The sequence below is a fragment of the Coregonus lavaretus genome (assembly GCF_964263955.1).
Source record: "Coregonus lavaretus genome assembly, chromosome: 4".
Classification (NCBI taxonomy): domain Eukaryota; kingdom Metazoa; phylum Chordata; class Actinopteri; order Salmoniformes; family Salmonidae; genus Coregonus; species Coregonus lavaretus.
Genome location: NC_139991.1, coordinates 12,087,619 through 12,113,865, shown reverse-complemented (window position 1 = coordinate 12,113,865; position 26,247 = coordinate 12,087,619). Strand labels below are relative to the sequence as shown.

Here is a 26,247-nt window from a genome sequence, read left to right as displayed (position 1 = left end):
GGTTTACATACACTTAGGTTGGAGTCATTAAAACTCGTTTTTCAACCACTCCACAAATTTCTTGTTAACAAACTATAGTTTTGGCAAGTCGGTTAGGACATCTACTTTGTGCATGACACAAGTAATTTTTCCAACAATTGTTTACAGACAGATTATTTCACTTATAATTCACTGTATCACAATTCCATATACTAAGTTGACGGCACCTTTAAACAGCTTGGAAAATTCCAGAAAATGATGTCATGGCTTTAGAAGCTTCTGATAGGCTAATTGACATATTTTGAGTAAATTGGAGGTGTACCTGTGGATATATTTCAAGGCATACCTTCAAACTCCGTGCCTCTTTGCTTGACATCATGGGAAAATCAAAAGAAATCAGCCAAGAGCTCAGAAAAAAAATGTCAGGCTCTGTCGAAGCCGGCCGTGACCCATGGGGCGGCGCACAATTGGCCCAGCGTCGTCCAGGTTAGGGGAAGGATTGGCCAGGGATATAGCTCAGTTGGTAGAGCATGGCGTTTGCAATGCCAGGGTTGTGGGTTCGACTCCCACGGGGGGCCAGTATGAAAAAAATAAAAATAATGTATGCACTCGCTAACTGTAAGTCACTCTGGATAATAGCGTCTGCTAAATGACTGAAATCTAAATCTCAGTGAGTAGGAATTCTTAACTGTTCAACATAATATTTTATGAGCCTTCATTTCTGTTTATGTGTAGCCTGATATTGAACAGTGAAAAGAGTTTCACAGGTGAATTAGTTTCCCTATACAGATGGGTTACAAGCGGAATGAACGAACATCACAAGTCTCCATGTCAACAGCATTCACATGCATGGCAACATGACTTGACAGTACAACTGCATGTCTGATAACTAAATCTACCCCTTCCGTTAAATTTAAATATTGAAAGGAAATATATGTACACTAAACAGGGAAAAGCCCAGAAATGAACCATTCGAAAGAAGAATGATTGGACGAGTGGATATATTCATGGTAAAAACAACCACATACATTACTAGTTAACAAAAACTTTTATTACTAAATAACAATAGCAAATGATCTGTACAAAAAATGTTAATGTAGGAAATAAAACTAAGTACAAGTTCAGAATCATACACAATTCAAGCAAAACATATTCAAGAAATCCATAGGACTTAATTTCTCTCTCTCCATACCTACACACGATTCCCCAATATCTACAAGCATTGAGCAACATCTGGCCAAAAGCAGGTCTCACATCCTCTTTGTCACACTCTTGAATTTCTGGGAGGTTTTATAGAATATGGACTTTTTCTTCTGAACATCCATGAGGTGGAGATTCCCCTCAGAAACACTCCTCATAACTCTTCTGGGCTCGTTCTCCTCTGACCCTAAGGAGAAACACAATGCTTAGTTAGAGCCCCCATCTGTATGGAGAGATTATAATATAATATTTTTCCTTTGCGGTGTGAAAAATCTAATTATTAAAAGAGTTGGTTATTTTAGATTACTGAACATACAGTTGAAATCGGAAGTTTACATACACCTTAGCCAAATACATTTAAACTCAGTTTTTCACAATTCCTGACATTTAATCCTCGTAAAAATCCCCTGTTTCAGGTCAGTTAGGATCACCACTTTATTTAAAAAATGTGAAATGTCAGAATAATAGTAGAGAGAATGATTTATTTCAGCTTTTATTTATTTAATCACATTCCCAGTGGGTCAGAAGTTTAATATACATACACTCAATTAGTATTTGGTAGCATTGCCTTTAAATCGTTTAACTTGGGTCAAACGTTTTGGGTCAATAAATTGGGTGAATTTTGGCCCATTCCTCCTGACAGAGCTGGTGTAACTGAGTCAGGTTTGTAGGCCTCCTTGCTTGCACACACTTTTTCAGTTCTGCCCACACATTTTCTATAGGATTGAGGTCAGGGCTTTGTGATGGCCACTCCAATACCTTGACTTTGTTGTCCTTAAGCCATTTTGCCACAACTTTGGAAGTATGCATGGGGTCATTGTCCATTTGGAAGACCCATTTGCGACCAAGCTTCAACTTCCTGACTGATGTCTTGAGATGTTGCTTCAATATATCCACATAATTGTCCTTCCTCATGATACCATCTATTTTGTGAAGTGCACCAGTCCCTCCTGCAGCAAAGCACCCCCACAGCATGATGCTGCCACCCCCGTGCTTCACGGTTGGGATGGTGTCCTTCGGCTTGCAATGCACCCCCTTTTTCCTCCAAACATAAAACGATGGTCATTATGGCCAAACAGTTCTAGTTTTGTTTCATCAGACCAGAGGACATTTCTCCAAAAAGTACGATCTTTGTCCCCATGTGCAGTTGCAAATTGTAGTCTGGCTTTTTTATGGCGGTTTTGGAGCAGTGGCTTCTTCCTTGCTGAGCGGCCTTTCAGGTTATGTTGATATAGGACTCGTTTTACTGTGGATATAGATACTTTTGTACCTGTTTCCTCCAGCATCTTCACAAGGTCCTTTGCTGTTGTTCTGGGATTGATTTGCACTTTTCTCACCAAAGTACATTCATCTCTAGGAGACAGAACAAGTCTACTTCCTGAGCGGTATGACGGCTGCATGGTCCCATGGTGTTTATACTTGCGTACTATTGTTTGTACAGATGAACGTGGTACCTTCAGGCGTTTGGAAATTGCTCCCAAGGATGAACCAGACTTTTCTGAGGTCTTGGCTGATTTCTTTTGATTTTCCCATGATGTCAAGCAAAGAGGCACTGAGTTTGAAGGTAGGCCTTGAAATACATCCACAGGTACACCTCCAATTGACTCAAATTATGTCAATTAGCCTATCAGAAGCTTCTAAAGCCATGACATCATTTTCTGGAATTTTACAAGCCGTTTAAAGGCACCGTCAACTTAACTTAGTGTATGTAAACTTCTGACCCACTGGAATTGTAATACAGTGAATTATAAGTGAAATAATCTGTCCGTAAACAATTGTTGGAAAAATTATTTGTGTCATGCACAAAGTAGATGTCCTAACCGACTTGCCAAAACTATAGTTTGTTAACAAGACATTTGTGGAGTGGTTGAAAAACAAGTTTTAATGACTCCAACCTAAGTGTATGTAAACTTCCGACTTCAACTGTACATAAATCAAACAAAACTAACCGCTGTCAAAAACACATCACACCAAAAGTATGCCATCTGATGAGAAACCAAATTCTGCAGTTTTGTCCAAAAGCCAAAGAAAATCCTTCAAAATAAAAGAATAAGGGCCATACGTAACAGGCAGACAAGCTCCTTCACTGTAGATTAAAAACAGCCTGGCTTTCTAAAAGCAAGTGTTCTTCATAACAGGCATATTCAAAAAAGCACATTCTGGCCCTGCCCTGAACTTTGTGTTGCAGCTGACAGATGTAGGCCTAAGCTCTGTGTGTAAGCACCACTAACTGAAATCAACATGGGGATTTTAGATGGGGAAAAAGGCACACATTTAATATATTTTATAAATAGTTAATGAAAGACAATTACACTCTTTCTCTGGGTCGCTTCAGGGGAGAAATACTGGTATTGTTGCACTCACCAGCAAAGCGACGCACTCTTAGCGGTCTGCTTGCTGCTACTGTGGGGTCCTGCTTTATGCGCTTGGGTGCTGAAAGGCTTTCCTGCTCTCTGCTGCTGCTACAGGGGGAGATGGAAACACAAGAGATGAAATACGTGAATATCTGAGCAGTACAACACTTCCTTCCCTGAAAAATGTATTTAGAGTATGTCACAACCACACTCACCAGTTCATTTTGCGTTTGCCCTGCGCAGCCGAAGTCATGGTCATGTAGGTTTTGCCACGTCGGATGTCTAACAGAGACGGTATCTCCAGTCTGTGGGACACAAGACTGGCAATGTCACTTTCCTTCTCAAGATTTGAACAGTCTCTTACATGTGACCAAAACAAATAAACACACTGGAATAAGTACAGCACTCTGTTACGTTAGACAATTCTGAGCTCTCTCACTGCCACTTGCTCGTACCTAAAACTTAAGACAAGGCAGCTTAAGGTTTAGAAATACGTACTTGGAGGGGCTCGAAATCTAATACAATTTCTGTCAGTCTGTCTCCTGGGACAAAATGTGTAAAATAAAAATGTGAATCGTTGAAATAGTAAGAGAGGCAAAGCCATGGCTTAAAAAGGATTTCTATTGAGAATGTCTAAATCTATGAATGTATGTATTGTTTTACATTGTTCAGCAGCTAATATTAAATTGGACTGTTGGAATTACGGAGTATGATGACCATCTTTGACAATACCACACCCACCTTTTGGGGGGTCTGCTCATGTTATTGGCTCGGGGAGCCTGCTGTTGGCTTGGACCCAAGGGGCACGAAGACTCAGCTTGATGATTGGGACTACATTGGTAAAGGACGATGGTAGCGTTGGCAAGAGCTGCTTCATTGTCTTCATCTTCAATGTCAAACGTCATGTTGGGGTCATTGACTGCAGAGTGCTGGAGAGGCAGGAGTGAAGGCCTGTTGAGTGTACCGCTGGCCTCTGGAGTGTAGAGCAGTGGAAACATCCCCTCCTGTCTCAACACCTCCTGGAGGACCATGGGACCCTGTGCTGAGGCGGAGACAACACTCCCAGGGTTTGGTGGAGACACTGCAAGCTTCCTCCTGGTAGGTTTCTTGGGAATGGGTTCCATCACTGTCACCTGGGCCGCTGGGCCTAGAAAACAACATCCATAGGATTTCTATTTTATGAAGAAGCCACAAAGAACCTAACAAATGTAGGCCTTACATTATCAAATAAATGTGCAAAACAAGTTACACAACACACTTCATCAAGGTCAATTCCATTTTAATACAGTCCAATCCATGTACTGCTAATTGACAATTAGAGGATGTTTCAATTTAGGCCTAGCTCTTCAAATCACTTAATTTAATTGATAGAGGTCAAATTGAATTGACCCCAACCCTGACTTATATAAATAACAACAATTCATTTCTATAAAGTCATTCAAAACATCCTCCACCAAGCACTTACATGGAAGTGTATACAACTTGGATGTATTCAGTACGGTAAGACCTTCAGAATGTTGCGGATATAAAATGTAAAGAGTTCCATATTTTACTTGACAAACATTCACATCTGTTCTACACACATTCATATGGGAGAGTTCTATAACATTGCTTCTTCCTGAACAGGGTCCAGGGTTCATCCTGTTCAGCAATACACCTTTTTCTGTTAGTGGTTGGTGAGGCCTTCCTACATGGTTTACTAGTTTGAGCTCAAGAACAAGATAAGAACGCATTATCCAGTCTAAATCACAGCAGCACGTCGGCTTCAGCATGTGGGTATTCACTAACAACATGGCAGCAGTTTGCCATAGCAATGTCATACATGGCCCAGGGATGAAAGTTTTTTAAATCCCATGACTGAAACTTAAGTTGATCTCAGATCAGCTGGAAACTATTTGGCTTGAGGGACACATTGGGATTTCGAAATTCAACGAATTGCAGCACATATCTATTGTCAAAATCGATTTGCGGGCATGAAAAAGGGCAGTTATTTGAAAATATATACACTACCAGTCAAAAGTTTTAGAACACCTACTCATTCAAGGGTTTTTCTTTATTTTTACTATTTTCTACATTGTAGAATAATAGTGAAGACATCAAAACTATGAAAAAAACAAAATGTATGCACTCACTAACTGTAGGTCGCTCTGGATAAGAGTGTCTGCTAAATGACAAAAAAAACATATATATACACATAAAATCATGTAGTAACCAAAAAACTGTTAAACAAATCAAAATATATTTTATATTTGAGATTCTTCAAAATAGCCACCCTTTGCCTTGATGACAGCTTTGCACACTCTTGGCATTCTCTCAACCAGCTTCATGAGGTAGTCACCTGGAATGCATTTCAATGAACAGGTGTGCCTTCTTAAAAGTTAATTTGTGTAATTTCTTTCCTTCTTAATGTGTTTGAGCCAATCAGTTGTGTTGTGACAAGGTAGGGGTGGTATACAGAAGATAGCCCTATTTGGTAAAAGACCAAGTCCATGTTATGGCAACAACAGCTCAAATAAGCAAAGAGAAACGACAGTCCATCATTACTTTAAGACATCAAGGTCAGTCAATATGGACATTTTCAAGAACTTTGAAAGTATCTTCAAGTGCAGTCGCAAACACCATCAAGCGCTATGATGAAACTGGCTCTCATGAGGACCGACACAGGAATGGAAGACACAGCGTTACCTCTGCTGGAGAGGATAAGTTCATTAGAGTTACCAGGCTCAGAAATTGCAGCCCAAATAAATGCTTCACAGAGTTCAAATAATGGACACATGTCAACATCAACTGTTCAGACTGTGTGAATCAGGCCTTCATGGTCGAATTACTGCAAAGAAACCACTACTAAAGGACACCAATAAGAAGAAGAGACCTGCTTGGGCCAAGAAACACGAGCAACGGACATTAGACCGGTGGAGATTTTTCCTTTGGTCTGGAGTCCAAATTGGAGATTTTTGGTTCCAACCGCCGTGTCTTTGTGAGACGCGGTGTGGGTGAACGGATGATCTCCACATGTGTAGTTCCCACCGTAAAGCATGGAGGAGGTGTTATGTTGTGGGAGTGCTTTGCTGGTGACACTGTCTGTGATTTATTTAGAATTCAAAGCACACTTAACCAGCATGGCTACCACAGCATTCTGCAGCGATACGCCATCCCAACTGGTTTGGGCTTAGTGGGACTGTTACATTTTAGTCATTTAGCAGAGGCTCTTATCCAGAGCGACTTACAGTAGTGAGTGCATACATTATTTTATTTTCCCCCCTACTAGTCCCCCGTGGGAATCGAACCCACAACCCTGGCGTTGCAACCGCCATGCTCTACCAACTGAGCTACTATCATTTGTTTTTCAACAGGACAATGACCCAACACACCTCCAGGCTGTGTAAGGGCTATTTTACCAAGAAGGAGAGTGATGGAGTGTTGCATCTGATGACCTGGCCTCCACAATCCCCCGAACTCAACCCAATTGAGATGGTTTGGGATGAGTCGGACGGCAGAGTGAAGAAAAAGCAGCCAACAAGTGCTCAGCATATGTGGGAACTCCTTCAAGACTGTTGGAAAACCGGGTGAAGCTGTTTGAGAGAATGCCAAGAGTGTGCAAAGCTGTCAAAGGCAAAGGGTGGCTATTTGAAGAATCTCAAATATATTTTGATTTGTTTAACACTTTTTTGGTTAATACATGATTTAATGTGTTATTTCATAGTTTTGATGTCTTTAGTATTATTCTACAATGTAGAAAATAGTAAAAATAAAGAAAAACCCTTGAATGAGTAGGTGTTCTAAAACTTTTGACCGGTAGTGTATGTCCATTACAATTTCTACATACTTTTTATCTAGTCTTAGACGGTCAAGTGTTGTAAAAAAATGTTTTTACCCAAAATAATCACCCTCCGGAGAACTTTAACCTCTGCATGGCCTTACCATGTGTGTTAGAGCACAATAATCATTTTTTTAAAGAAACTAAATCACATCTGAATAGATCTTAGGTGGCGCCGGTATAAAAAGAAGATACAGAGTATCACCACCATTGAAAGACAAAGGAATAACCTTTTTGTAAAATACTGAAAGGAGAAGTCCATGTCTGCAGTAGGCCTAATATGGGTTCTCATCTTTTGGCAGTTGGAGAAGTGTAGAGGTACCCAAAGAAAGTGAACCTGGTGACCTTTACACAGTGCAGACATTAAATCAGAGGTGTAAGGGAGTAAGGGCCTGGACACATTCATGCTCACAAATTGAGTTTCACCAGCCCCGACACAAGCCCAGGTACTGTGACATGGAAGATGGCTAAGTAAGGGAAAGAAGAAAATGAATCAAATCGAATAAGGCAAAAGAAAAATAGAATAATTAGATGTTTCAAAGAAACCAAGACTTAAAGGCCCAGTGCAGTCAAAAACATGATTTTCCTGTGTTTTATATACACTGAGTGTACAAAACATTAAGAACACCTAATACTGAGTTGCACCCCCTTTTGCCCTCAGAACAGCCTCAATTTGTCAGGGCACGGACTCTACAAGGTGTTGAATGCGTTCTACAGGCTGGCTCATGTTGACTCCAATGCTTCCCACAGTTGTGTCAAGTTGGCTGGATATGCTTTGGGTGGTGGACCATTCTTGATACACATTAGAAACTGTTGAGCGTGAAAAACCCAGCAGCATTGCAGTTCTTGACACAAACCGGTGCGCCTGGCACCTACTATCATACCCTGTCCAAAGGCACGTCTTTTATCTTGCCTATTCACCCTCAATGGCACACATACACAAGCCATGTCTCAATCGTCTCATAAATCCTTCTTTAACCGGTCTCCTCCCATTCATCTACACTGATTGAAGTGGATTTAACAAATGACATCAATAAGGGACTATAGCTTTCACCTGGTCAGTGTTCATAACGTTTTGTATACTGTGTATATTTTCCACATTATTAGGTTGGAACAATACTGTGAAATTATGAAAATTATAATGCCCTCTTAGTTTAATAAGAGCTGTTTGAAAATACTGAAATGTCAGCCTGTTTTGGTGGGATGGAGTTTTGGCATGCCTTGTGACATCACCAGACAGTCATCTAGTTAATAGACCAATAAGAGAGTTCCAAACCGCTCTGCCAATAACAGCTTGTTTTCAGTTTTCCCCTCCCCACTCAGACCACTCCCAGACAGTCCTAGAACAATTCTTGCTTGAGAAATTGCTCTTTGCTAAGAAGCTATTTTTGTTTATTTTTGACCATTTTAATGGAATACAATGACAGTAAGGTACTTAATTGTTATCCAGAAATTATTTGATATTGAGATAAAAACTGCTGCATTGGACTTTTAACCAATCAAGCAAACATAACAAGGCCACATAAAGTCCTTATGGAACACAAAGCAGGGAATGAGGGAAAACAACTTATGGCCGACAAAACAGGAGTGGACACATCCTATGTTAGGCCTACGTTTTTCATGGTATAAGTGGTTCACAATCACTAGCCATGATGGATGACTCACGCTGAACAACCTGTCGCATAAAAGATACAGCTACACTGAATGGTCACCATATTAGTCATCAGTGAGGATGAGTCATACACGCTACATACTGTTAATTATTGGACATTTGATCAAGACCAATTTAGATACAACTAACTTTACATACAACTGATTAAATGGGAATAATTGTTATAGGCTACACAATTTATTTTTAATATACACCAAAGTCATTTTAATATAAATGTGTCTTCCATTAACCGGCCTAGCTATATTTGATAAATGTTATGAACAGAACTTTGGGATTTAATTCTGTAATAAAAGAGCTTAAACTTATGAACATTCATAAATTAAACAAATTACGGGAATAGCTAGACTATGATAACACCTGGCTGAGATTGAGGATGATGTCACCAAAATAACATACACAAGCAGGGTTGTTAGAGGTTAAACGCTGGTGTGTAAAAGTAAAGTGGAGAGCACGTTGCATCACAGCATGAGGAGGCAGACTCACTTGTTTCAGTGAGACACTGCGGATGCATCATTTACATGCTGCTGACCACAGATCTGTGACACTGCTTCCTACCTCCTACATTTTACTGAGGAGGCAATTCCCAGAAATGTGAACTGTGTGGTGGTGGATTTGATATATCAATTTGCCAACTCAAACATCACCCCCCCCACAGACAAAATAGAACAAGCAACTAATTGTTTAATGTAGAAGCTTTTAAGTGACAATGCTCACATTTTTAACAACATATTTGCGTATCATAAAAGGGGGGGGGGGGGGGGGATATGTAAGATTAATGGACCTATTTATTAATGTGGATAGCAGAATGCAATATTTAGGAAATTTGAGTCACAGCTCAGATAACAAGGCAGGGTGAGGGGACAGTGATAAATGGTACTGCTTCTCTGACGGAGATCTGGCCCGGCAATAAATGGCAGCCAAGTTCTTTCAATCACATATTTTTGGCTTGTAGGATTAATACATGCATGAGGTGCTATTTCTGGTGGAGACCGCGCCGTATTAGGGTCGCTTGGCTGCTGCCTCTCTCTTTATAGCACTGCTACTGTTCTCGCTGACGGGGCAGGGGCGTTTACGCTTGCCTTGCCTACCTTCTTTTCCCTGCAGTGAATTTGCATTTTCATGAATGAGGTTTGAGCAGCCTGGGTTGGGAGGGCTGGATGCTGGATTGACTGAGTACAAGATATGGAGGAAAGGGGGAGGGGGGCAAGGAGGTAGAGTGTGATCGAGCAGGAATAAGTAAGACTGGTACAGAACAAGGTTGGAGGAGAGAGAGAAGAGTGATTGAAATTGTGTGGGCCATGCTGTGCTGAGGGGAGATAAAGGGATGGGTACAAGGCATTGGACTGGCGGGGTGTAGAACCCTATTGAGAGGGTCATGTGTGATGACCTGCCCTCCCATCTACTTACAGATGGTGCGGTAATAAAGAGGTTGGAAGAGGGAGGATCTCCATACTCAATCATGATCAAGCTCTGATGCTAGTTACGCCAACACAGAATAAATCAAAGATTTCACACTAACAGGTAACATGACTTGGACAAGATCTTATTTCATATCAAAAGCTTAAATCATAGTCCAGACACTGAGACTCGATATTCCAGCGCAGGGGCGCAACTTTCACGGGGGACGGGGTTTTGTCCCCCCCCCCCAGTTTTATCATTGGAATGTGATACAAAACGAGGCAACGATGTGCTTTAGGACCACGCGGACGCCTCCGAGCGGTCGGGTAGGCTGATGCCCCCCCCCACCCCCCACTTCTAAAACCAAAGTTGCGCCCCTGGTCCCGGTCCCTGTCCTCTATTCATTTGAAAGTGTTGACAGTTGGAGAAATTGCTTGAGCTGCGCTCAGAATGAGAAAAGTATGAAAGCCAACGGTCCAATATTCTAGAACACTGTAGTGCGGATGTGTACAGGTTTTGGACTATGATAAACCCTTAAGTCAAGGACATTCATGTAATTCACAATCACAAAAAGCAATTCTGAACTAGATAAGAAAGACGTGCAAAAAGTAGGGCTGTGACGGTCATAGAATTTTGGATGATGGTTATTGGTCAGCCAAATGACCGGTCACCATTATTACTGCTCAAATAGCAAAATAAAATATGCACATTGCTCTGCTCCTGACTGCATGTGCTGCTGCTGCAGGGAGGGGCTGTAGCCTAGGCAACCGAGTACATGTTTGCTACAACACCTTGCTTGTTTCAGCAAGGAGCAACAAAGTTTCATCACATTATTAAGAGTCCATGTTACCGCAGAAACAGACTCAACCGCACAAATGCCCGGCCACCCAGTCTTCAGTCATCCGCCCAAATTTTTTTTACGTTTTAAATGGTTATGAAGGTTATTAGTAAAAAGTGTTTTTAAAGCCATTTCCGTTGTTGCACTGTGGTCGTCTGGTGTTGTTTTCTTTCAAATGTAGCCGACGTTTCCCACAATGTGTTTCAATCAAATGTAGACCACCTGTTCAGCAGAAAATATCATTACAGCCAATTTGGACGGCCATATTTCACATACTTCCTTATTGTATTTCCCAAAGGTTTTCCCAGTCCTTTTCTTTCTCTAAAAGGGGTCTTGAGTGTTATTTCATTTCAATAAAATATATTTAGTTCCAGACCAGGAAGTCTGCAGTGCTGCACAACTGGAAATCAAATTCTATTTAATTTCGGAATACTTTTGTAGTTTATTCTGTAACAGTTTGCCTATTTTTCCTAGTTTAAGAATCAGTTGAAGTGCCAATTGATATCCCATCATCTCTTGAGGATGGCAGAAGGGAAATTAAGTTGTTACACTAAACACAAGTGATCAGTGGGAATAAAACAAAAAACACATTGTTAATTCACAGATCAATATTACTCATGGCCTCTCACTTCCGTTTGACCATTACAGTGGGGATGTTTAATATTGTCAGTTCATTATTTTAACCATTCCAGTCTTTGTTAACATCAAGTTTATACTAGTGAATCCTGAAACAAGTTTTATCACAACTGTGAAATTGCTGATGAACACTTAACAGCTGAAACAGAGCTTTTACCACAGGAGTGATGACTTTGATGGACATGTTTGATCCCCTCCGACAGTCACTATGAAGGATTCCATGTGGCAAGCTGTTAGATTAATGACCAGGTTAGCAGGCCTGTTGGAGAGTAAAGACAGGTTTACCTTTCCATGATGGATTGGGTTGAAGGCGCAGCGAGACTCTCCTCTTATGTTTCTCAGCACCTGAGTGACAGACAACAGTATGTTCAACAACACAGCCTCCTTCATGACTACCATGCCACCCCCCAGTTATCAGCACAACACACAGCATGACTAGCGTCACAGCTCAGCCTGCACAGTTATCAATAGAACAGACACAATCGTGCCTCAGCATTTGGCTGTGGCAAATGTGAATAGTCATCATGAGCTGTGCAGCAACGTCTGCTGCTGTACACTTGCCTGGTTAAAGAATGGGTAGCCCTTTACACTTGTACCCGTATATGGGTTGAAAATGGCAGATTTGAACATTGATAAGCACCTAAATTGGAACGCAGTGGCTGTACAGTAACATGCTATACATGACTTCAGATCTCAGGGTCTGAGCTTCACAGCGCTGTATGTGTTTTGACTGACAGCTGTTCTGAACACCGCACACGACAAGAAGATGCCCCCATCCCTCCCGCTAATTGAGCAACTTTAGAAAACATGTCTGAGTGATTGAAATGCTGTAAAGTACGAGGACTCTATGTATTTTGAAAGATGAGACGATAAAGGATTATAATACATATCGCTTTGTTTGACTATGTTTGATGTACAGTTACAAGATAACATGGCGTTATACCCTGGGTTGTCCTGAACAGAATGAGCCTATTTGTTGTATTGTGAAGAAAACTTGCGGCGGACCACGCATCTGAATGCACTCGTGCATCCATTCCATGCGCACCAAAATTACAATCTGTTTCTCTGAATTGCCTTGTGAAAGCCTAACACTAAGATTGTATTTTATAATTTTGCTAGTCATTTTGCCCACTTGACCCAGATTGTGATTTATAAAATTGACAGTGTTTGGATTGCGTAAACAACAGTAATTGTGTAAAGGCAAGGATGCAGGGCTATATTCCAAATAAAACAACTACCAGTGTGCTTGCTCTAATTCCTAAACGGCACAGCTAGGAGAGCAAAAAAAAAAGCACCTTATAGTTGAGGACTTCTGAGTCATAAAACTGCATTGAAATTACTTTGGAACTGTGCACACTTGAGGTGTGGCTACTTTGAAACATCATTTAGACCTCTCACTCAAAAACTTGAAATGTTTTTGTCTTATGTTGCACCTACCTCAAATTTCCAAATAATATTCTTATCATGTTACTGCAGAGAGTATTTTCAGATTTGGTTAAAAAACTAAAGCGGTGAAAATGACAGTAAATGTAAAATGCACATAAAATCAACAGTGTAATGTTTGGATTCAGTCTTGTGTCAGCTGAACTGTTGGCCTCACCTTTAGTCTAATCATTTTCCCATAATTTCCAAACTGTTCCCTTTTAATTTCTACCATGGTTATGCATTTCCATATTTCTTCTGTGAGAAACATTTCAATTTAGCCCTATCCAATTCCCACAAGGGTAAGGGTTAAAGGTCCAATGCATCCATTTTAATCTAAATATGAAATCATTTCAGGGTAACAATTAAGTTCCTTACTGTGATTATTTTTGACCATTTTAATTGAAAACAAACAAAAATTGCTTTTTAGCAAAGAGCAATTTCTCAAGCAAGAAGTTTGCTAGTGGACTGTCTGGGAGTGGTCGAATGAGGTTATTGGCAGAGAAAACTAGCTGTTATTAGCAGAGAGGTTTGGAACGGTTTCTTATTAACTAATTAACCATTTGGTGATGTCACCAGGCAGGCCAAAATGCCATCAAAACAGGCAGACATTTCTGGTGGTATTTTCTTAAACTAAAAGGGCATTATCATAATTTTCACAATTTCATCGTATCATTCCAACCTCAGTGTAAAAATATATATAAAATGGAGGAAAATCACATTTTCGACTGCACTGGGCCTTTAAATAAATGTAGCGTTAAATAAATAATAACAGTAGTCTTCAGGATTGTCATTGCAAGGTGAAAACGAATAGAATAGAACAAACAGACGGGACCTACTGAGATCTGGTATCATACGTTTGTGCTCATGGCTTGTGAAAGCAGGGTCAAATTACAGGGTATCACTCAACTACAAGCACAAGTGGACAAGGCCAAAAATACTAAATAAAAGACACAGGGAAACAAGCATGTGACGGGTGCAGGGGGACAGGTGCGGGGTGCACCTGCTGACATATGATGGACAGCAACATAGTAATTAAGTATTGCTGGCCAGCTTTGGTTCACGCTCCATTGTCTCCTAGGGGCTGAATGTCATGAAAGGAGGCCTGATGGCACACTGGTGCTGGGTTATAAAGGGTGTGATAGGACCTGGAGAATGGTGGCTCCCATGTGTGTAGGCTCCCATGATCAACAGTAAATAGAGCCCAATAGCCCAAGGCCACCAGATATTGCTGTATGGCCACTGGTGGCCTGAAAATAAAGCACTACAACAGATGATTAAACAGTCGACCAGGGGGGTAATACTACAAAGCAAGATCTATGGCCAGCTAACTTGCAAAAATATTCTGAATTAACTTTAGATTTTCTAGAAAGATGAGCATGAAATGGGCACAGTCTAATTAACTCAACAACCAAAAACCCATATCTAACTTTAGCTTTCTTAATGAACCCGAAAATCAATAGTTATTTCTGGTTGTTTATCAAAGTTAGCTGGCTAACTCATTGATCCTGCTTTGTAGTATACCCCATCAGGTGGAAAGGACATGTCATCATTGCCACTGGGAGTTCAAGCAAATTGGCCAAACAATTCTGCGGTGCACACACACTCAAATATTTTGGGGTTTTTAAGACAACATAAGGTGTGAAGTCATGACTTACTACTGCAGGGACTGTTTTGATGGGGACAGATGAGGTGTGAGAATGACAGGATGGGTGCGAGCTCTGGCCTAAGCCTAGAACCTTCAGCCTGGGTCTCCTCATCCTTCTGCTCCCCTGCCTTCTCCTGATCGGCCCACACCACACCCCTCTCCCTGAGGACCAGGTGCTCCAGGTCCTGGTTCTCAGCCTCGTCGGCAGCTGTGACCAGGCCCGACCCCCTCAGCGTCCAGTACTGTCTGCTGTAGGCTGGCAGCAGCATGTGCACCATTCTGAATGGAAGAAAGCATGAAGCTCAGGCTTAAATGACATTCTGTTGAGTCAGTATCACAATTTATAGTGTAAAGGTGCCAAAGTGAATTATGTTCCATATGTATGCAAAACCTAGTACAGTATGATTCATATGACTAATACTCTCTATTCACTAATTCATATGAGTAAGCGACAACAACACTGTACATTCTCTGGAGGTAATGTATGACACAGGTATGGACGGCGCACAGCCATTCATACTCACATAGTACAGTGTGAGTCACATGACTGATACTCAATTATTCATAAATATTATTTCATATCATTCCCATCTTAATATGCCTGTCTGTCTACCTGCCCATATCTGCCCATTCGTATAGGATTGAGGCCGGAAGATTCCTTCTAAAACATGTAGCAATATCTGTACAACAGATGTTGTGGAGTACGGGCTCAGATTGACTTAAGTCTACTTTATTGGTCTGAAAGGTCTGACAAACCCCAACGCCATCTTATGTTAATATCACTGCATTTCCACTCTCTGTCTTCAGTGGATACACGTGGATGATTCAACTCTGACATGCAATGCCAGGCATTTGTTCCAGCCCTGCTGTAGCATACCAGAATCTTGCAATCAGCTGCTCAACAGGATCTTTTTGAGCAGGGCTGGAACAAAAGCCTGCCTACCCAGCAGCTCTCCAGCTGGAGCATTGGCTTGGCCACATGTTGTATACAGTAAGTGAGGTATTTTTCTACCGTGGTATCACTGGGGTACCGAGTATCAAATAATACAATTAATATTGGTATCGAAGTCCAAATTCTGGTATGGTGACAACATTACGTGTTTAACCCTGTAATAGGAAAAATGACCTACTTTTTAGTCTGTTTGTTCTCCTGGTCCTGGAGACTGATGAGGTGGGTCATTTGCTCAATGTGCTGCTTGAGGTCCTCTACCTGTAGCTGGAGCCTGTGGCAGCGAAGGTCCTTCTGGAGTACCTGAGGGGGAAAGGGGAAAGTGGAAGAGCTGGTGAAATGACCACGAGGGAACATATTGAGTAACCCTGACCACAGCTAGAGAACAAGCTGGCAGGGAGTCATCAGTGACGCACAAGACAATGAGTCTTGAGGAGTTTATTTTGTGCCATGCGTCATCTCTGAGAACCTGTCTTCTGGGTAAAAAAGAAAAGCTGTCATCCACCTCTGACGTAAAAGACTATACGAAACGACAGCAGAGAGAACATTTGACAAGCGGATGAATCATTGTTCTGTGCCACTTCCTAGAAGAGGGATGAGAAAAGAAAAAAAACATCTACATGGTTTTAGGTAACTGGCTGTGTGAGGGATGCGTAAAGACCATTGATCCATTCACCTCAGTCATCCACCAGTGAACAAGAGCAATAAAATAAGCACAGTTCTAATTACCAGGAGAACAGATGGAAGAAAACAAACTGTCACAACAACAGTTGGGACATAATTGCAAGAACAAACACCCCCCACACAAAGAAAGGTAGCATTGAGCTAACTTCCTGTGACGCGTTCCATCCCTTTAAAAATTTACTCTGGGAGATGGAAAATGACATATTTAAAGGGATAGTTCACCTTAACCGTAAATAGGACAATTTCTATGTATAATTAGCAAGTCGTTTATTATATGACTCCGATCCAGCGTGTCAGCAACCAAAAAGATGGCTTAGTTTAGGTAGCTTACAATTAGCAGCATTGTCAATAAATATTCCCAATCCCTTCAGGATTTTGCGAGGATTTTCTGTGATATTTGTGGGCAACAATGCGCTGACGAGGGAAAAAGTGTGTTGACGTGTGGCTTGGTTGAAACATATTATGCTATAAATGTGCAACGATTGGTTGAAATTGCAAGCCCTCTTTTTGTACTGCGGTGACAGGTCTGTTTTATGCGTTAATAATGTGACGATTTTACTGTTTTATGTGGAAATAGTGCGGTGATTGGTCAAATTTGCAAACCCTCGCACAATATGCAGGGTTGTTGATTTTGCTAAAAAAATTGAGATCGCAGAATCAAGGAAATCCTGGAGGGAGTCTTCCTCTACATCTCCACCTACCACTACATGAACAAAATATCCCATATACCACACCACCCCAACCCCTGGGTCAAGCGCTACCATATCTCCTGATCCCTCACCTCTGGTGGCTGGGAGTCCTGTCCCAGCAGCTTCATGTCATTCTCCATGCGGTGCAGCCAGCCGTCGTTCTCAAGGAAGCGCAGCTCAGCCTCCTCCAGCCTCTTGCGGATGTGCTGCTGCTGTGTGAGGAGGGAGGCCAGCTTGCGCTCGTGCTTGCAGGTGGCCTATTCAACAACAACAGAGCCTGTCAGATGGGGATATGACAAAGGAGTGTATGCGCTTTAAACATCCATCTATCGCTGATACATCGTAAAAGACAAGCTCCTTCTGGAACCATTTTCTGGCTAAAATGACAGTGATAACATTTGATAAGGAGGGAGGGAGTCTTCTAAGTGAGGTGATATAAAGCAGGTCCTTTTTCAGACCTTCTCAGTCTTGTCTTTGGCACCGAAGAGCTGGGCCTGCTGGTTCCACTCCTCGCTGTGGCGCTGACGTAACTCATTCTCCTTCAGCTGCCGCTCCAGAACAAGGTGCTCCCTCCTGATCTGAGTACGGCTGGAGAAAATGCTCTGCAGGGACTCTGACACCCTGTCCAGAAAAAAGGGGCAACCAGCCAGTTATCGTTAAATGGAGTCTTTGCTTAATAAAATACTGTTTTTAGTGTTTGCCTTTCCTCAATAAAAATCCTATGTCATGTTATTGTACTACTCAACAGGTTGAACGGTGTTCAAATCAGGCTGCTGCCCTGGATCGCCCTCAGCAGCTTTTACCCAATAAGGCAGAGGCCTTGCAACAATGTCTCATTCTGGTAAAGGAAGAGGGGTATGCAGGTAAATAAATAAATAGACAGACAGTGGAGAGCTGCCGCTGAGATGTGACTGCACTCTCCAATGTAACCCCTGTGACGTAGGAGCCGCCGTGGCCTTGCCAGACTGATGAATTTTTAATAGTGTGAGAAGCGTGCTGCCTCTCTTCAGAGCCTCACATTGTGCGAGTTGTGAATTCTGATGCCGGTGAATGAAACGCGTGGGAATGATACTCATTCAGCTCCCCCCCCCCCCCCTCCCTTTTTAAACAGATGCCACTGCAGCCCTTGGAGGGGAGTGAAGGAAGGACGTTTTTTGCTTTCTGGGGTGTCTAATATAGATATGTGTAAATGTTTTTGTTGTTGTTTTTTTTTACGTGGCTCACAGCTGCCCCTATCAAAAATGCAGAGCAAACTCTCCACCCACCAGGTCCTTGGGCTTTGTACTTTTCCTCGTCATTATAAATTATCTATGGATTTCAATTAAAAGTGTACAAGTTTAAAGGACAACACTCAAGTGTGGTTGCATATTATGCATAACAGAACTTATATTACTGTATAAATACATGTTTTGCCTTTGTTTGTTGCATGCACACTGGCACAAGAAATAAGTGCTTACTTGTGAATCTCTGTTTGGTTCTGAATGGAGATGGTATTAGGGCCTCCAGGAACAAGAGGGTCCATCTTCCTCTCCTCATACTCTTTCAACTTCTTCTTCAACTGAACGATCTGAAACGGCATAAACCGTTGATAAAATGGTCAGGTAGAAACAATCACCTATTTCAAGACAAAGTATCTGTCTTTTATCTGAGGAGGAAGGCCAAAAAAAAAAAAAAAAAGAGGACAGTGAAATGTATATGCACACATTTTCTGACCCTAAGGGCCTCCAGTCAGTGTAGTAGAGATGGGTGCTTCGTCTTCCATTACCTCTTCTCGCTGCCTCTCACATATCACTGCATACTGGCCGATGTGACTGTCCAAGCTGACAACATTCCTCTTGAGCTAAAGGACAGGTGGATGCATGTAAAGATGTAAGGAGGGAGAAAGACATTACAAACAGAGAAATATTTTAAGAAATGCCATGTAGTACAAGTTCCACTATCAAAACTACCTCTCTGAACTCATGTTTGGCTTTTAAAAAACACAGAGCTTATTACAGATGAAGGTACACTAAGGGGAGCACAGCCAAAGAGGCCTAAGTAAATCCTAGAACATTGTTGGGATGGGTGAGTAGTTTACTGACCGATGATTTGATCTCTTTGGCCCTGTTGGCGTATTTCAGTGTGTTGTGGGTGTCGTCATACGATTTGGAGGAGGGGCTAATGTTGGCGATCATGACCGTCCTGCAGTTCCCGCCCAGAGAATCTTTAAGGAGTCGTGTTAGCTTGCTGTCCCTGTATGGTATGTGGGCTTTCTTACTCTGCTAAAATAAATAAAGCAAAAGCAACATTAGCCTGCGAAAAGAGTAAAAGCGGAAAACAGGAAAAGGTTAGACCTACACATTCAGGTTTGGGGTGGGGAAAGGTCTGAAAAACCTCACTGAACATAAAATGCTTTTTTATTTATACCAATTCATTCCAACAGTCATATGACCCCTTAGCATACAGTAAATGCCCAGTGACAATGGGACAACACACTAATAAGGCTGTCTAGTGGGCCGTTTTAGAATAGTCATATACACTGAATGTACAAAATATTAAGAACACCTGCTCTTTCCATGACAGACTGACCAGGTGAAAGCTATGATCCCTTATTGATGTCACTTGTTAAATCCACTTCAATCAGTGTATATGAAGGAGAGGAGACAGGTTAAATAATTATTTTTAAGCTGAGACAATTGAGACATGGATTGTGTATGTGTGCCATTCAGAGGGTGAATTGGCAAGACAAAATATTTAGGTGCCTTTGAACGAGGTATGATAGTAGGTGCCAGACGCACCAGTTTGTGTCAAGAACTGCCACACTGCTGGGTTTTACATGCTCAACAGTTTCCCATGTGTATCCAGAATGGTCCACCAGCCAACTGTGGGAAGTATTGGAGTCAACATGAGCCAGCATCCCTGGGGAACGCTTTCGACACATTGTAGAGTCCATGCCCCAAGGAATTGAGGCTGTTCTGAAGGCAAAAAAAATTGCAACTCAATTTTAGGAAGGTGTTCTTAATGTTTTGTATATAGACTTTTTTTTTTTTTTTTTACTTTGGCAGACTAACTATTTGTTTCCATAAACAGGTTTCTGGCAGACAGATACCTTTAATTTCTATAGAATATGAAAACTCCCAATCACATTATCTTCTGCTGGTGTGAATGTGCTAGGTCTGAATTCAGCCTGGCTTCACTAATGGCACAGATGCATCTTGAGTACATTACATCTGTTCAGGTGAGTCACAGTCTCATGGAGATTCAAATGGCAGGAATTACCAGGAACTTGCAGAGGAAAAGTGATCTGCAATGAGCTGGGGGCTGCCCAGCTGTTCTCCCTGGCCAAACCCTACATCTGGAATCAGGAAACCCTTATATTTCCAGCCGATCCTATGGGAGCTCAAAGTTTGCAGCTAAAAGGAGGTTGTCCCAATTAAGCAGAGCGAGTCTTTCGTCAGAGCAGGATTTACAATGTACAGAGAAACAGCCTGAGAGAGAGGAAATGGGCCAGTGGAGAAAACCACAAAGGCTAAATGTGCAACTGCAATTCATGGCCATGGGACCAGTCCTATCATTCCCTAAAGCGAACAACGGTGCCATGAAAAATAAAAAAACATTTAGGAACAGCGGTGGCACGTTTGTGCAGCATTTCCTAAATGCAAGTGGCCTGCTTGTGGACTCACCAGGGACAGTGGTAAACCGAGACGATTCAGTGACAACTGGTATGAAATATTACCCAAATACTTGGCTAGCTAACAGACCAAGCAAGACTCCTTGAGTCACAGGGAGCTGCTCACTACGTTTCAGTGCGTCCCTCTGGACCTCGAAGACCGAATGCGGCCCCCGGAGCAAAATGAGTTTGACACCCCTGTCTTAGAGTTCAAAATCAAATCAAATCAAATTTTATTGGTCACATGCGCCGAATACAACAGGTGCAGACATTACAGTGAAATGCTTACTTACAGCCCTTAACCAACAGTGCATTTATTTTAAACAAAAAAGTAAGAATAAAACAACAACAAAAAAGTGTTGAGAAAAAAAAAGAGCAGAAGTAAAAAATAAAGTGACAGTAGGGAGGCTATATATACAATAGAATAAAGTGACAGTAGGGAGGCTATATATACAGGGGGGTACCGTTGCATAGTCAATGTGCGGGGGCACCGGCCAGTTGAGGCAGTTGAGGCAATATGTACATGTGGGTAGAGTTAAAGTGACTATGCATAAATACTTAACAGAGTAGCAGCAGCGTAAAAAGGATGGGGTGGGGGGGCAGTGCAAATAGTCCGGGTAGCCATGATTAGCTGTTCAGGAGTCTTATGGCTTGGGGGTAGAAGCTGTTGAGAAGTCTTTTGGACCTAGACTTGGCACTCCGGTACCGCTTGCCGTGCGGTAGCAGAGAGAACAGTCTATGACTAGGGTGACTGGAGTCTTTGACAATTTTGAGGGCCTTCCTCTGACACCGCCTGGTATAGAGGTCCTGGATGGCAGGGAGCTTTGCCCCAGTGATGTACTGGGCCGTACGCACTACCCTCTGTAGTGCCTTGCGGTCAGAGGCCAAGCAGTTGCCATACCAGGCGGTGATGCAACCAGTCAGGATGCTCTCGATGGTGCAGCTGTAGAATTTTTTGAGGATCTGAGGACCCATGCCAAATCTTTTTAGTCTCCTGAGGGGGAATAGGCTTTGTCGTGCCCTCTTCACGACTGTCTTGGTGTGTTTGGACCATGATAGTTCGTTGGTGATGTGGACACCAAGGAACTTGAAGCTCTCAACCTGTTCCACTACAGCCCCGTCGATGAGAATGGGGGCGTGCTCAGTCCTCTTTTTTTTCCTGTAGTCCACAATCATCTCCTTTGTCTTGGTCACGTTGAGGGAGAGGTTGTTGTCCTGGCACCACACGGCCAGATCTCTGACCTCCTCCCTATAGGCTGTCTCATCGTTGTCGGTGATCAGGCCTACCACTGTTGTGTCGTCGGCAAACTTAATGATGGTGTTGGAGTCGTGCCTGGCCATGCAGTCATGGGTGAACAGAGAGTACAGGAGGGGACTGAGCACGCACCCCTGAGGGGCCCCCGTGTTGAGGATCAGTGTGGCAGATGTGTTGTTACCTACCCTTACCACCTGGGGGCGGCCCGTCAGGAAGTCCAGGATCCAGTTGCAGAGGGAGGTGTTTAGTCCCAGGATCCTTAGCTTAGTGATGAGCTTTGAGGGCACTATGGTGTTGAATGCTGAGCTGTAGTCAATGAATAGCATTCTCACGTAGGTGTTCCTCTTGTCCAGGTGGGAAAGGGCAGTGTGGAGTGCGATAGAGATTGCATCATCTGTGGATCTGTTGGGGCGGTATGCAAATTGGAGTGGGTCTAGGGTTTCTGGGATTATGCTGTTGATGTGAGCCATGACCAGTCTTTCAAAGCACTTCATGGCTACAGACGTCAGTGCCACGGGTCGGTAGTCATTTAGGCAGGTTATCTTAGAGTTCTTGGGCACGGGGACTATGGTGGTCTGCTTGAAACATGTTGGTATTACAGACTCAGTCAGGGACATGTTGAAAATGTCAGTGAAGACACTTGCCAGTTGGTCAGCACATGCTCGGAGTACACGTCCTGGTAATCCGTCTGGCCCTGCGGCCTTGTGAATGTTGACCTGCTTAAAAGTCTTACTCACATCGGCTACGGAGAGCGTGATCACATAGTCGTCCGGAACAGCTGGTGCTCTCATGCATGCTTCAGTGTTGCTTGCCTCGAAGCGAGCATAGAAGTGGTTTAGCTCGTCTGGTAGGCTTGTGTCACTGGGCAGCTCGCGGCTGTGCTTCCCCTTCCCTTTGTAGTCTGTAATAGTTTTCAAGCCCTGCCACATCCGACGAGCGTCAGAGCCAGTGTAGTATGATTCAATCTTAGACCTGTATTGACTCTTTGCCTGTTTGATGGTTCGTCGGAGGTCATAGCGGGATTTCTTATAAGCGTCCGGGTTAGAGTCCCGTTCCTTGAAAGCGGCAGCTCTACCCTTTAGCTCAGTGCGGATGTTTCCTGTAATCCATGGCTTCTGGTTGGGGTATGTACGTACGGTCACTGTGGGGACGACATCATCGATGCACTTATTGATGAAGCCAGTGACTGATGTGGTGTACTCCTCAATGCTGTCTGAAGAATCCCTGAACATGTTCCAGTCTGTGCTAGCAAAACAGTCCTGTAGCTTAGCATCTGCGTCATCTGACCACTTTTTTATTAGCCGAGTCACTGGTGCTTCCTGCTTCAGTTTTTGCTTATAAGCAGGAATCAGGAGGATAGAGTTATGGTCAGATTTGCCAAATGGAGGGCGAGGGAGAGCTTTGTATGCGTCTCTGTGTGTGGAGTAAAGGTGGTCTAGAGTTTTTTCCCCTCTGGTTGCACATTTAACATGCTGGTAGAAATGAGGTAGAACGGATTTAAGTTTCCCTGCATTAAAGTCCCCTGCTACTAGGAGCGCTGCATCTGGATGAGCGTTTTCCTGTTGATTAATGGCCTTGTACAACTCATTCAGTGCAATCTTAATGCCAGCATTGGTTTGTGGTGGTAAATAGACAGCTATGAAAAGTATAGATGAAAACTCTCTTGGTAAATAGTGTGGTCTACAGCTTATCATAAGAGTTAAATCTAGACATAAGTTTGTGTATTCTCAGTAGTGAGGTAGCAGCACCCAGGCCTGTTCAACATTGCTTACGAGTCACACCGAAATGCCTGTGGGTGGTATTGTCAAAAGATCAACCACCTTTTTGAATTATATTGAATTCTGTGCGCGGCAACATTTTCTTTGAATAATTGAAGGTCCTATTCAATCAGAAACATGCATCAAGATGCTTTACACATACCTTAGGGTCAGCCAGAGCGTTGATGACATTTCCCAGGGCAAGGAGTGAACGGTTGATGTTAGCGCCTTCCCGTTGACGTGCTCCCTTTGCGTTAGTGGCACTTGCTCGCTCGGAGCCAGCGAGGTCAATCAGGCTCATTTTGGCCACACGGACATTTGGATTAAGGCTGGCCGTCCTGTCCTGTTGCTTCAAGTAAATCTAGGGGGACAAGAACACCAACAATTTCATCTTCACCTGTCCAGTAACTGCAGTGGGTAAACCCGCTTGCCGTCTGGTAAAATGAGGAAAGGTAGATGACTCCACTCCATTGAAACAGCCTACCTGAAATACAGCATGGGATCGTGACGAGGTGGCATTCATGTCGGTGGGGTGCTGCGTTCTATTCCGATTGCCATAATCCAAAGCTTCAAGGATGTGCACAGCAGACTTAGGCTACAGAAGAGGTCACATGGCTCCATTTAAACAAATAAAAGCAGTACACATACATAAAAAATATATGTAAATTCATTCAACTAAGGAGAAAACAACAACAAACACAGCTGACAGACAACAAATAACCTGTTTCTCACTAACCTGGTGCAGAGTAAGGCCTTGGACAACCACTCCTTTCGAGGGGTCCTCCCTCACTGCAAGAGGTCCCACATTAGCCAAGAGGTCCCGGATCTGCTCATTATAGACCTGCAAACCAGTTATGACAAAACGTGACTTCTTTCTAATGACAATTTAAAGACATTCAAATTCTGATTCATTAATAAAATGTTTCTTTAATTCCCAGGTATGGTGGAGGAATATTTTTCCTTGATTTCTGTGTACATTTATTAACTGAAAAAAATCAGACAGACAAAACCAAAGAGTCACCTCAAGATAAGAAAATGCTACATCGAATATTTTCTCTTCCTTGACTTGATCCATACGGTTGAAGAGCTCCGTCATGGTGCGATACATCACACCCGGGTCATTGTTTGAGCCCAACATGGTGTGTGTCTTGCCTGCTCCTGTTGCGCCATAAGCGAAGACTGCAACGTTTCAGAGAAGGATTAGTAATTAAACAATATCAAAACTTCCACTTCAAATTAAAATAAATCTGATTTTGGTAGGTTTAAATGTGAAACCAAATGTTTTGGAATTTAACTGGGGTATAAAGATGTAGGCTAGTGCAGCATACTAATTAACATTTCTAAAATGGGCCTCTATACTATGACATTAATTTAAATCAGGCTGTTTGCAACACTGTTTTCACGAAGTCTGTCTCAATGTGCACATAGCCATAGGCCTACTAATCAGATGGTGTATTCCTGTATAGATTAGTAGGCTTAGGCCCATTTTATTACCTGTACAGTTAAAGCCATTCAACACTCCATCAAGTATCCTTTTAGTGGTGTTCTCAAAAATATCCACCTGAGAAGAATCCTCCCCAAAAACATTGTCAAAGACAAATTTCAGGTCCTTATTGGCTCTCTTGTTGACATCTCTGTTTCGAACTCTTGGTCCCCCGAAAGATGTAATTTGCTGTTCCTTGGGGTCAAATATTAGCATGTGGTTGTCCACAACTTGGACCACATTCCTGAAGTTCTCGCACTTCTCATTGTCGTTTATTGGCCGCACACGAACAACCACTTTGACATGGCTGCACACGTCCATGACTCTTCTCCCTGTGTATTGATCTAGTTGAGAGATCACAAGGAAGAGGCTTTAGCTGACTAAACTCCAAGGTGAAGGATGTTTCTGATGAACTCCACCAACGGAGTGGAGCAGAGACCAGGCTTTGTGTAATAATAACATAGCTAGCTACTTGCATTCGACAACATTACATTTTAAGCAGTGAACATATACAAATATGTTGTTACATTCAGAACAGGGCGACTTGAATGTCTCGTGTAGTCGTCGCCCGTATTGCCTCGTCACTGGCTAACTACCATTAGCAGTCAACAAAGAGCCATATAAGCTCCCCTCTGAGCGAAAACAGCAAGTACTGCGAGTTTAAAATACATCGTAAACATTACTTCTGCTCAGGAGCAAAGTATAATACATCCACAGCTTACCTTTGACTATAATTGTTTCACATTTGCAATTGTGGCTCGCTAACTAGTACAGCCAAGGCTACTTTTTCTCCCAAGACCAGCGCGTCTTTTCAAAA

The 26,247-nt window shown here is 42.5% G+C and overlaps 1 protein-coding gene across 1 annotated transcript; it reads right to left on the bottom strand.

Moving 5' to 3' along the window:
• Nucleotides 1-1,010: 1,010 nt before the first annotated feature.
• On the bottom strand, nucleotides 1,011-26,233 carry LOC311128195 (kinesin-like protein KIF18A). The gene is made up of 18 exons (XM_084160209.1): nucleotides 26,153-26,233; nucleotides 25,442-25,774; nucleotides 24,969-25,126; nucleotides 24,684-24,788; nucleotides 24,432-24,542; nucleotides 24,111-24,308; nucleotides 19,368-19,547; nucleotides 19,052-19,126; nucleotides 18,744-18,853; nucleotides 17,745-17,907; nucleotides 17,379-17,543; nucleotides 16,095-16,216; nucleotides 14,975-15,243; nucleotides 12,180-12,239; nucleotides 4,275-4,680; nucleotides 3,749-3,838; nucleotides 3,544-3,641; nucleotides 1,011-1,366 (listed from the first exon to the last, which is right to left on the bottom strand). Exons 2-18 carry the CDS (start codon nucleotides 25,749-25,751, stop codon nucleotides 1,230-1,232), a joined length of 2,757 nt encoding a protein of 918 aa, XP_084016335.1. The 5' UTR covers nucleotides 25,752-25,774; nucleotides 26,153-26,233; the 3' UTR covers nucleotides 1,011-1,229.
• Nucleotides 26,234-26,247: the final 14 nt, after the last annotated feature.

Excerpts from the sequence above, each read along its gene's own strand:
- LOC311128195 (XM_084160209.1), bottom strand. The coding sequence starts at position 25,751 with ATGGACGTGTGCAGCCATGTCAAAGTGGTTGTTCGTGTGCGGCCAATA. Across the intron at positions 25,127-25,441 it reads GAATGGCTTTAACTGTACAG|TCTTCGCTTATGGCGCAACA; the intron begins GTAATAAAATGG and ends GAAACGTTGCAG. Across the intron at positions 4,681-12,179 it reads ACCCAATCCATCATGGAAAG|GCCCAGCGGCCCAGGTGACA; the intron begins GTAAACCTGTCT and ends GTTGTTTTCTAG.